Below are 12,422 nucleotides of genomic sequence, written 5' to 3' on the forward strand. Positions count from 1 at the left end.
ATTAAGGTCCCTGTGGGCTGTCCCAACACCAAAGCCTTGGAAGTGTGACAAATCAGTCATAGGTTGAGGAAATAAACAAACAACAGAAAAAGACGACTCTGACCAGAGAAAATTACTTTGGTCCCATGGAGGATCAAAATACACACTCAGGAGATGACAAAGTTGAAACTTCTGTATCCAGAAACTCCAAAAGAAATAGAAAATTGGTTCAGGCTATGGATGAGCTCAAAAAAGATTTTGAAAAGAAATTAAGGGAGGTAGAAAAAAATTGGGAGGAGAAATGAGAGTGATGCAGATAAGTCATGAAAACCAAATCAGCAACTTGGTGAAAGAAATACAAAAAAAAAAAAAATACTGAAGAAAATAATGTTAAAAACCAGTTAGACCAAATGGGAAAATATTTTTTATATTTAACATGTGCATCAATAGCTCCAAAAATATTCATATGTTACCAGAGATCTATTCTTTATCAAGTTAATGAATAATTAAGCAACTCATCTGTGTATAGAATAACATCAGGAAATAATGGGAGTTTTTAATAAATCAATTTCCCATATGATTGTTAGGTGGATTAATGGTAAGAGGAAGTAATGATGGAGAATCATTAAGAACTTTGAGAAGAAACTGTACATTAATTCTAACTCTGCTGTCTAAACCAAACAATAGCTCCGAGAGACAGTTTCTGGTAGTAAAACACTAAATACAGGAAGTGAACAACTCTGTCTAGGCCTGATGAAGACTGCAATACAGACAAAATTAGGAGGATTTTAATCCATGAGCAGAACATTCCCTAAATAGTTGTGTGTGTGTGTGTGTGTGTGTGTGTGTGTGTGTGTGTGTGTGTGCATATGATTGTCCTTCATTCATGAAGAGGGCCAAAATGATATCACTATGTTAGTGTATCTTTCTATGACTGATCACAACAACGTGAGCTAAGAAGGTAAGGTATAAATAGTCCTTATGACTATTTGGTATAGATTCTCTCAATTTCCACATTTCATGTTCCTTTTGGGTTACTTCAATTCTGCCTTGCTCATAGAATACAGCACTTTCTGTGATGAGAACATGTAATTCTGGGTGATCCTGTGCCAGTGTCTCCCATGTCAAGTAATCAATTCCAAAGTTCTAAAAAGAGTTGTCTTTTCCATATCACCATAGAGAATTTGCCATATGTGAGTTTTCCATAAAACCATCTTTTTGGCAATTGAAATTCAATTTGAAATTTGAAATTCAATGAGAGTGGTCAGTTCATCAGAGCTGTCCTCTCTGCAGCATAGTTTGAATGATTTGGCAACTCAATTTGAAAAGAATCTCAGTATCTGGTGTTTTATCCTGCTAGGTAATCTTCAGACCACCAGATGTCTTCAGAATCTTCCTAAGACATTCAAATACAAGTGATCCAGTTTCCTGGAATGTCACTAGAATATTGACTAGGTTTCACAGGTATATAACAATGAGGTCAGCACAACTCTGTAGACCTTCAATTGATAGTTAGTCTAATACTTCACTCCCACACTTTCCCTTGGAACGTCCAAAACACTGAACTAGTTATAGCAATGGGTATGTGCCAACCTCATTATCAATGCATATATCCCTGGAATGCATATTGATGGAGCACCTATGTTTTCTTGGCATCAATTATTAGATCAAAATTAGCACAAGCAGCAGAGAATCAACCCATTCTTTTTTCCATCTTAGCTACAGAAGCTGTGTTGGTTGCATAATCATCTGCAAACAGAAAACCATAGACCAACACTCCTTCCACTTTAGTTTTTACTTAAAGACTTTAAAAGTTGAAGAATTTACCATCAGTGTGGTAACTAAGCTTGATGCCATGGTCATCCTCATTGAAGGCATTTGAAAACAGTTGAAAACATCATGCTAAAAAGTGTGGGAACAAGCACACAGTCTCATTTAACTCCATTGATGACTTGGAAAGCATGAGAGCACTTTTCTTTATCCAGAACTCAGGTAAGCATGTCATGAGCTATGATATTGTTGGATTTCTCCAGGAAATAAAACTTTGATATAATTTTTCCATAAATTCTCATAACTGACAGTATCAAAGGACTTAGTCTGTTCTGCAAACATTGTGTACAGATTTCTGTTAGGGTTTTGACATTTCCACTAGAATTATTGGGCAGCAAACATCATACTCTTTTACCCTTTCTAAAGGGTCAAATACTTTCTTTCCTTGCCTAATACTTCATATATAGTTATCTACACAGAAAAGATACAACCTATAAAACTCAAAGATGATGGTAGATTCTACCATCAAGTTCAGAGATATACATAGAAATGACATATAGCATATAAAAAAGTTATGGAACAGTTCAACTTCTAACTAAGATAACAATGTTGTAGAAGAAACAGGAAAAGTAGTTACTTGTGAATTTAGAAATACTCAAAAATTATGTTTAGCTTTTTATTTTTATGTTCAATGTTATATATATATACCACTAATATATTAAACTAGCAATACTATGATTATTGTTATTAGTGTTGCCTTTCCATTCTATATACTATGATGATATGTACATGCATCATGCTTCATATATAAACAAGTGAAGTTGTACTTTGAATTTGTAATATGCATATTGCATATAATATTAATAACAGATTTGAAATACCAAAAAACTTTTTTGAAGTGACTGAAAACTATTTGGACATGAAAAGAAGAACAGTATTAGTTCCAAAAGCTTTTCTCACAGAAAACATGAATATTGTTACTGTATGTATTGCTATGGTACATATAAAAGTGAATCTAATTTAGAGAGATAAGCTGTTCATATGCAATTCAACGGAGTTTACATAATTGCTAGAGAGAAACTGAGAAGAGAAAGAAATAAAAGAACTTCTTTCCTGAAATAACTGAAATATTATGATACAAATTTTTAAGAGATTTTAATTAGAATCCTGAAAGGTCTGAATAGTCAGTCTGTATTTTCAGAAATGAAAAAGTCATCTTTAGCACTGATGGTTTGAAACATATCTAATTTTATTCTCACAGTATAATAACTTATATTTTAAATAATTGTTTTATTGCTTGTAGCACAATAAATTATATAGTCAGCAATGTAGATATTTGTTTAAGCCTATGCAATTAGGGAGTTCAATATAGGAAACAAGATGAAGGGAAAGTGTATGATAAAAGAAGTTTCACTAGTTTATTTAATATATATATTTTATCTAAAAAAGATTAAATGAAGAGTAGGGAATCAGAGCAAATGGATTAATTGATAGAATGATGAGATGATATCTGAAAATGTTTCTTGATTGCATTAGCACTCCACATAGACTAAATGTGAGAGTCACCAACTGAAAGATTCTGCTACATGTGTGTGGTTATAACATAGCTATAATTCTATATAAAGCAATAATACATGTCTGTGTACATGTTAAATGTATTTTTCAGTCCTCCAAAAATTGGATACAGAGGCAAATATACAGATGGATGAATGTTTTATAACTTAAGCAACAAGAATTTTTTTCCACACAAACTTATAGTCAACAAGACTTCAAATCATAAAGTCACAAAAAATAGCTTAGTCAGCATAATTCAACTTTTAACTTTACATAAGAGCAAATTGAAACCAAGAGAGGTAAAATGATTTGCTCCACACCTTCTTGGGCTTCTTGTTCATAACAGAAAAATTTTAATCTTTTGAGGCAACACAATCAATAGTAAATATACAGAAAAATACAAAATTGTAAGAAATTAATATTATTGCTATTTCTTTTTTAAATATAACTCAAGATGTTAGAAGAGAAAAATATTTCTGTCAAAAAGTTTAAAAGTCAAATATCCATATATATACACGTAAATCATATTAACATATATATCAGATATATATGTATATATACACATAAATCATAATAACATATATCAGATACATTAAATTTGTGAGTATATCTTTTTATTGTGTGGCTGTGTATATTTAAAGTTCATCTACTTTTGTTTATGTTCATTTAATTTGATAATAATTGGTTTAACTCACCTTAAATGTTGAGCCAGTTTTAATAAAATTTCTTTCTAAAACATTATCTAAAGCTGGGTCCAGCTCCTCCCCAATATCTTCAATAAGCAGTGGCCTCCCAAGAGAAAGGCTATCCTCAAGATGATTTCTAAAGTACTTGTGATTCAGAGATGTGATCTGAAAATGCAAATACAATTTAGTTATTTATCATTTTTAGAATAACATAACTAAATAAGTTATCAACACAACTATTTCTGAAATCTCACAAAGATGCTACAATAGACCTATGATAGACTATTGAATTACTAAACTGATACAAGCATTGTTCACATGTTATCATCAAAATATGCTTTGTCAAAAAGCTGAGTGTATATTAACCTTATTTTTTCAGTTTGCCTTCCTTTGTGATTTCATTTTAACAGTATAGACAGTATCAAGGTTGGCCTATATTTGGGTCAGTATTGGAATTCTTGTCACTTATTAAAAAATTAAAGCTTTCATTCAAAATGTGATGTGCAGTACTTATCAGAGAACGCTTCTTTGCTTTCCCCACTTCCATGTTTCCCACTGCAATCACTTCTTTTAATTAGAAATGATCACATATATTTTTCCTTTGTGTGTCTGATCCTAAATGCTACACAATTACTGTAATGAGATATGCCAAGCTCCAATTATCATGAAGAGTCAGAGTTCACAATTCATACTGCTGGCTAGCTATTAAAACTGTACAAATATAAACCAACCAGAAGAATACAAAAACAAATCAATTTGCCAAATTTATACACTAATTCTTAAGATGTCCATCTGCTACATTTTTCTATGGAAATAGAGCCAACATTTCTAAAAATTTCAAATCATTCTGTTCTATGTTTCAGGATAAATTTTTGGCAGCAAAAGAAAATGTCTGGTAGCATGACTATGTGTATGCACAATTACCTGGAGTTCATTTTTGCATTCTTTATTTTTAATCCAAATCTTGCCTTGAGTCTGTGGATCAATTAACAAAGGATAACGAGATGCTTTTGTGACAATAATTCCATTCTGTATGGATAGGTCATCATTTGGCAGCCCTTGGAGGTTCCACTCACTAATGGTTGGAGCATCAATCAACATCTCATTGAGGTTGAGATTATTGCCAAATGGAATTTTTCGGTTTTTCATTTCCCTTTGCCAATCATTTAACAACAGATTGCGGAATTCTTGGTTAAATGGACCAGAATAAGATAGAAAAGCTGTAGCTAGCAATACATCCCCTAAAACAGACCATAAACCAAAACAAAACAAAACATTTTACCTCCTTATCACCATGCACAAAACTCTAAGCAAAAAAGAATAGAATTATTACAATCATTTTCATTCACATTTCACAAATCAAAGGATTAAGAATAACTCAATATATGATGTGTAAAAGACCAATTTTTGGACTCTATGTTAAAGCAGGATTGACTGGCATATCAAATAGCATCCCCAAATCCTTAGTGATCAGCCTAGTATATTTAGTACTTTTTCCCTTTCTTTTTAAAAACATTTTATTTATTTATTTTTCCAACCACATGCAATGATAGCTTTCAACAATCATTTTTTTAAAATTTTATTTGATTTAAGGCAATGGGGTTAAGTGACTCGCCCAAGGTCACACAGCTAAATCATTATTAAGTGTCTGAGGCTGGATCTGAACTCAAGTCTATCCTGACTCCAGGGCTTGTGCTCTATCTACTACACCACCTAGCTGTCCCCTCAACAATCATTTTTGCAAGGTTTTCAGTATTACATTTTTCTCCCTCTCTCCCTTCTCTCCTCCCTGCCCCTGACAGAAAGCAATCTAAAGAAGGCTCTACATGTGCTAAACATAGATCCATATTTTATTTAGTATTTTTCTTGTTAGATAATTATTCTAAATTGGGTGACTAATAGTTTAATTCATAAGACAAGAACAGAATTAAAAATAATTTTAATTACTATGTCATATACTCCTTAAATAACCTGGTAATTAATGATGGAAAATTTTGCTCCAATATGCCAGGGAAAATGTCAAACCACCCTGTATCACACTAACATACTGAAATTATGAAAATAATGGAAAAGTCAACACTAAATTTTTGTTAGAATTAAATACCCAGGATAGCCATCACTGTCATGCTTCATGTCTATAATACGACATGATTTTAGAGTTGAAGAAATGCTAGATATCGCCTTGTTATTTTCTTATTTTGTGTCTCAGAAAGGAAAAATGATTTGCCGAAGGTCCCAAAGTTATTACTCAACTGATAGCAAGTAAAATTCTCAATCCAAATCAGTGTTGTTTCATAATGTATTATTGTTTTAGGGGAGAATCATAGGATTAATTATTGCCGGGGGACCTCAAAGGTCATTTAATTCAAGTTCCACCTAAAATATTCCTGTCTAAATTATAAAGTGGTTATACACTTTCTCCTTGAAGACCTCCAATTATAGGAGAAAACTTATCAACATTATCTTATAAAACTATTAACTTATAAATCTAGTTTATAAAATGATATTTATGAAATTTTACTGACCAACAAGCCTTTTCGTTTGTGCAGCAAACTCTTTACTCTGCTGTGTCCATCTTTCTTTTTCACCTGCCAGTCCACTTATCAATGTGGAAGCTGTCTGCATCTTATGTCTACAACGTTCTGCATCTTCAAGTAGTGTCTACAAAAGATAAAATCCAAAAAGAAAGTATAATTTTAAAAACATCATTGAAAAATATTTCTAAGACAGAAATTATTAACCATTTTATTACATAGGAAGAATAAAGTGGAATATCTCTGGTATTTGCTTTCACTTTAAAAAGTTTGAGACCATGAAGTCTGGTCTCTAATGTCATATTCATTCTTCCTAAACACTGTGTCTCTAATACTTTTACCTGATACATGTGAATGGTGGTGACTTGGGATATTACTGCAGAGGAAAGTCCCGAATGAATAATAAATATAGCAGAAGTATAATTCATAATCTAATCATATCCTTTCAACTCATTTGTTAGAAAATGTACTGGTCTGTGTGTATGTATCATATTTTAAGGATACTAACAAATTTAAAGACATAAATTATAAATGAGAGCTGAAGTGTCTTGTGTAAGGAACAAGGCCAGTGACACTGTATCAAAGTAAAGTATAAGAAGACTGGAAAAGTAGGAAATGGCCAAGTTTATGAAGGGATTCTATATTTTAGCCTAGAACTCATAGTTTATTGAGTGGAGCGCAGAAGATCACAGTCACATCCTAGCATTGAATGAATACTTCTTAAAGGGAAAACTCCCCCTCCCCCATTTTTTACTTTTACCATTACAAAAATAAGCAGAACAATTAAGTTGAATATTTTTTTCTCTACACCAGGAACCAATTCATATAGTTTTTAGCATATATTAAATGCACTTAAAAATTTAGCCTGGGTTGACTCAGAGTTTCTTCTTCTAAGTGAATTGTGGCTTCAGGTCTCATCTTAATGATAGGAAAAAAAGGCACAAAATGTTTGGTACGACCCTGTAACTATCTGACAAGCTTCTGCCACCTTGGGGTAATTACCTGTTTTTCTGACATGGCGTTTTCATACTCCTCCTGTACAACATCCAGTTCAGCTTGTTTGTCATCTAGCTCAGCCTGAGCTTTCTGCAGATCTTGCATTGCAGTGACATAGCGGTTCTCCTGCACCACCAAATTAGCCTGGGGAATAGATATAGCATAAACTGTTGACAGGTATGCTTGAATATTAGAACATTTGGTTGCAGCCTGAAAACCATACATAGTTATATTATGCATAAAATCATTTGGCATTAATTTAGAAGTGGGTTTACTTCCAAAAATGAAATGTTTCTATCTAAGGGAAATATGCTTTAAGAAGATGGGATATTTCTTTTTTTTTTTTTAGATTTTTTGCAAGGCAAATGGGGTTAAGTGGCTTGCCCAAGGCCACACAGCTAGGTAATTATTAAGTGTCTGAGACCAGATTTGAACCCAGGTACCTCTGACTCCAGGGCCGGTGCTTTATCCACTGCACCACCTAACCACCCCAAGATGGGATATTTCAATAAGGAACCATTTTAGGAAGGATGAATGTTTAGAGCTATCTGATAAAGGCTAACCTAACTCCTAAAGAAGCTACCCTGTCTTTACACGTAGCTAGTTGTTTTGTTTTGTTTTTCTTTGTCTTCAGATTACTACTATAATGCAACGTGATAAATAGTTTCAGCCATGGACCTTCAAGCCTTCCAGGATAATAACTCTAGATGTCTGTGCAAAATCAGGCTTCTGCTTATCTCGGCAAACTCAGTCTTCAAGCTTGTAGCTAAGTGGGATCCTTTGCTATTCTGTTAATATAATTATCTCCTAACAATGTGATAATTCATAGGTTGTGACTTATTTGTACTGCTCTCCTGCCTCATCTCTGATTCCCAGAATCCCTAGTTCTCCACACAGCTCACTTCTGTTGTTATTTCCTACATGGAAACCTTAACAGATATTCCCCCTCCCAAAGTGTTAGTGTGCCCCTGACCACAAGCACAAAATTACCTTGCATTTACTCATGTTTCCTTGTTACCAATATCCAGCAGAAATTTACTGAGGACGGGAACCATTGTGTTTCTGTTTTTGTATATCAAAAGTCTAGCACATTTCCTGACATGCAACTGGTGCTTAATAAATGTTTTTTGAATCGACTGAATATTTCAAAGAATATTGTTGATTGGACAGAGCATGAGTGGAAAAATAAGGGAACCTATTCCTGTTAACCGAGAGGTTCAGTATAAAAATCAATAAGTTTGGAAACTATTTTCAGCCATAATTATTTTTATTTTTAAATCTTTAATCAATTCACATTGCTTTCCTTCTTCATTCTTGAAATTATTTATTTTAGAGACTAGAAGGCCATTAGCACTTTTTCAGAGCTCTTTTCTTTTGTCCCCTATGTTAGAAAAAAGAAAAAAACTCTTAACTATTCAGATCTTAGGGATAAAGTTATATCCAGATGACGTTTGAACTAAGGAAAGGCAAAAAAGTGTAATATATATGGAATATGTATATATATATATATATATATATATATGTTTTTGCACAAATGTATACACATACATAAAAAATATAAATATATGCATAGATTCTTATACATATACATGCACATATGCATGTTTTAAGTGTATGTGTACTCATCCACACACTCATGTGTATATTTAACTGTATGTATGTATATACATTTTTCAAAAAACTACTTGTTGGAGTATTTTGAATCCTTTGATTCTTTGTTTTGAATCTTTTCATTCTTAAGCCCTAACTGTTCTAGTGATTTAGATTAGTATGTCATGTTAGGACATTTATGTTAAACAACATGTTAAGCCATTAATAGAAAATAAAATTATGGTAGAATAAAGAATCTCCTTGGATTGTTAATATTTTCTCAAAGTGCGTTCAGGAAAATAAGTCTGTTCCATCTAAATGAGAAATGGATGAAGATGTTGTTTAGAGGCCATGGTCGAACTATATACAATACTGGCCTTAATGGTTTTTCTTAGCAAGCATTCTTTCTTTTTTTTTAAGGTTTTTGCAAGGCAATGGGGGTTAAGTGACTTGCTGAAGGTCACACAGCTAAGTAATTTGGTAAGGTATAGTTGAGCTTTGGCCTTGGTATTCATGACTTGTTTCTTGGACTAGTTATGGGTGGGTATGTTTTCAAGATCACAGTGGTCATCTGTCTTGAATCAGATTCATTTCTTGGAGCTCCCTACTTAGACTCTCTGATCTTAATAGAGGCTAAGACAATGGTCTTTTGCAGAATACTTTATGGATACTATGCTATACAATTTAGTTTTGAATTGGCTTCTGTGGACATAATGGTTTTAAAAAGCAATCAGTCACCCACAGTGGAATTAATCTTCATGCTGAGAGTTATTATTTAAAAGCTTACAGGTCTCTGAATGACAACAGTAGACTAAGAAGAAAGCTAAACTGTTGGCCTTCTTCTTTTGTGCCCCAGGCTTTCCCACCCAATTGCTTGCAATCATGTGGTTGATTCCTAATTTATCTGCTTATAACCACTAGAGGGAATTAAATCAGCTAAAGTTTGAGATTTTTTTTCCCATGAATGTTTCCCATGATTCTACAAAGGAAACTTACCTTCAAGGGCAATACTTCCTTATTTGTAGAAAAAAAAGAGACCATGGCTTTGGTCCATGAGCAGAGACCCGACACATTGCCACATACCCGTTTTGCGGTTTCAATATTATAGTCTGACATTTCAAAATAAGGAAGCAAAAACTCCACCACTTCTTCATTGATAGTATCTTTAGGAAATTGCTAAGGAAGAAAAAGGTAAAATATATTTCTTTTTTATAGAAATTATTATGTTAACATTTATCATTTTATTCAATTCAGAATTATTGAATCTTTCTCCTCATGATACTAATTGATCTAATACTTTGAAAATTAATCAAAATTATCACCTATGACAACTTAAAATGGTGATGAGATGATAGAATCAAACCTAAAAATTATTAACAGTGTTCCTTGCTAAGTATGGTGACACATGTCTATAATCTCTGCTACCAAAGAAGCTGAGGTCTCAGTGGAATGGCTTGGACTAAGGGATAGGGATGACCAAAAAATCATGATATTTTCACAAATATAGAACTAAAATCTTTGGTGGAAAAGGTGGGATTTCAGAGAAGGCAGGGCCTGGAAAAATCGTGGTAGCAATTGACAAATTTGATTTCTTATCATCAATGAATAATATTTAAATGATTCTTATTCATTTTAAAGTGAATCAAAGGGAGATTCTCATAATAGAAACATTTCTAAATACTGTGTCTTGCTTCAAAAAAGAGAGGGGTATTATATTTGGAAAGGCAATGCTTATTTCTACTTCATTCCTATAGGTCACCATCTAATAGAACTTAACATATTTATTTCCAGGTCCAGGCAGATAGATGCAAGATCAAAGCAGTGATGGGAGGCATCAAAGCCTCTAGGAGATTTTTCATTAAGAAAACAGTAGCAAGAACCACAATAGAATAGGAGTTTGACACAGTCATGACAAAAGAAAAGGAAAAGTAGATTGGTGATATGGAGAAAATATGGATGATTAGTATTTTCATATTTCCTAGATCATTCTCACTTTCAATCAATCTAAGTAAAGTCTACATAATGAAATTATCTACTAATAACAAAATTGTAGCTTAAGTATGTTTCAAAAAAGAGAATCACTCTTCTACTTTCAGAATCTCAGAATAAAGTGCCATGAAAATCTCTGTTTTTGAAATATCAGAATTTAGTCATCTAATTGTTTAGATTTTTAATTAGATTTTCTCTCATAGATAAAAGGGGGGGAAGATAAGACAGAATACTTAACCTAATTATCTAGTATTAGGATATAATTGAAGATAAAAGCTAAAAAACAACAAGAATTAAAATATATTTCCATTCAACCAAAGACTCAGTTATCTTTATTAATTTCCAATGTTTCATCTTTCCTTTTATTTTTCCCTTTCTGTGAGAAATCAATTTTTGAAATGATTTGCTGCATCTTGATGGAGAAAAAAAACAATAAATTCCAATTTCAGTAGATTAAAGAAATAAGTACAAATAGTTTTCAAAAAGAACAGGAATTTTGAATATACATATATATCTATATATCTATATCTATATCTATCTATATCTATATCTATATCTATCTATCTATCTATCTATCTATATCTATCAATGTTTCAATTCCCCCTGAATCTTAATGAAGAATACCCTCAGATAATTTCCTAGAAAGTGTGACCAATTCCTTACTCTGAAAAAAAAATTCTTATTTATTCAGCTCTTTTTTGAACAACTACCTGTAAATTCTGTAAAAAATTTCCTGCAGTCATTAATTTCAAGGACTCCTGCCAAGAAGGGATGACACAGCTTTTTTCCAGATCAATCTTCACTGCATTGACTTTCCTTTGAAATAGCAGTAACACGCAATCCATGATCCGCATGATGAGGTGAGGGGGTCGCCCTAAGGTGCGGACGGTGGCAATATCAGAAGGCTTGATTGTCTAGAAAATTAAAAAATTATTAAAAATAAGGCCTTCTGGAAGAAAATTTGGTCAATAAATTTACTATTGATATTTTAACCATGAACAGCAGTTATTTGTTTAAAAGTTAGAAGTATAATCATGAGATCTAGGTTCATATACCTAGCCAAAGACACACATTTTTCAGAGAGTTCCTTTGTGATAATCTGAACTGACACAAAGTGATAAATTTCGGAAACAGACACCCTGTAAAATTTTATTGACATTCTTATCTTAGATAATGAAGCAATCTTAATGAAAAAGAATTCTTAGTGTTCAGGCAATCATCTGGGATTCTAAAGAAAAAAGTCTACCTACTATAGGTATCTGTCATAGTTTTTATTCATTAGTTATGTAGGTCAAGAATGTGTCTCTATTTCTCTTAGATAACA

General features: G+C 32.6%; 1 protein-coding gene across 1 annotated transcript in view; it reads right to left on the reverse strand.

The window, feature by feature from the left end:
• The window catches only part of DNAH5 (dynein axonemal heavy chain 5), a 302,769-nt gene that overhangs the window by 73,570 nt on the left and 216,777 nt on the right, over window positions 1–12,422 (reverse strand). Inside the window, exons 59-64 of the mRNA XM_074202020.1 lie at window positions 11,809–12,012; window positions 10,106–10,285; window positions 7,526–7,663; window positions 6,515–6,650; window positions 4,914–5,230; window positions 3,999–4,154 (exon numbers count right to left, since the gene is read on the reverse strand). Coding sequence (XP_074058121.1) covers window positions 3,999–4,154; window positions 4,914–5,230; window positions 6,515–6,650; window positions 7,526–7,663; window positions 10,106–10,285; window positions 11,809–12,012 — 1,131 coding nt within the window. The remainder of the gene's footprint in view (window positions 1–3,998; window positions 4,155–4,913; window positions 5,231–6,514; window positions 6,651–7,525; window positions 7,664–10,105; window positions 10,286–11,808; window positions 12,013–12,422) is intronic.

The sequence above is a fragment of the Macrotis lagotis genome, chromosome X, assembly GCF_037893015.1.
Source record: "Macrotis lagotis isolate mMagLag1 chromosome X, bilby.v1.9.chrom.fasta, whole genome shotgun sequence".
NCBI classification, from domain to species: Eukaryota; Metazoa; Chordata; class Mammalia; order Peramelemorphia; family Peramelidae; genus Macrotis; species Macrotis lagotis.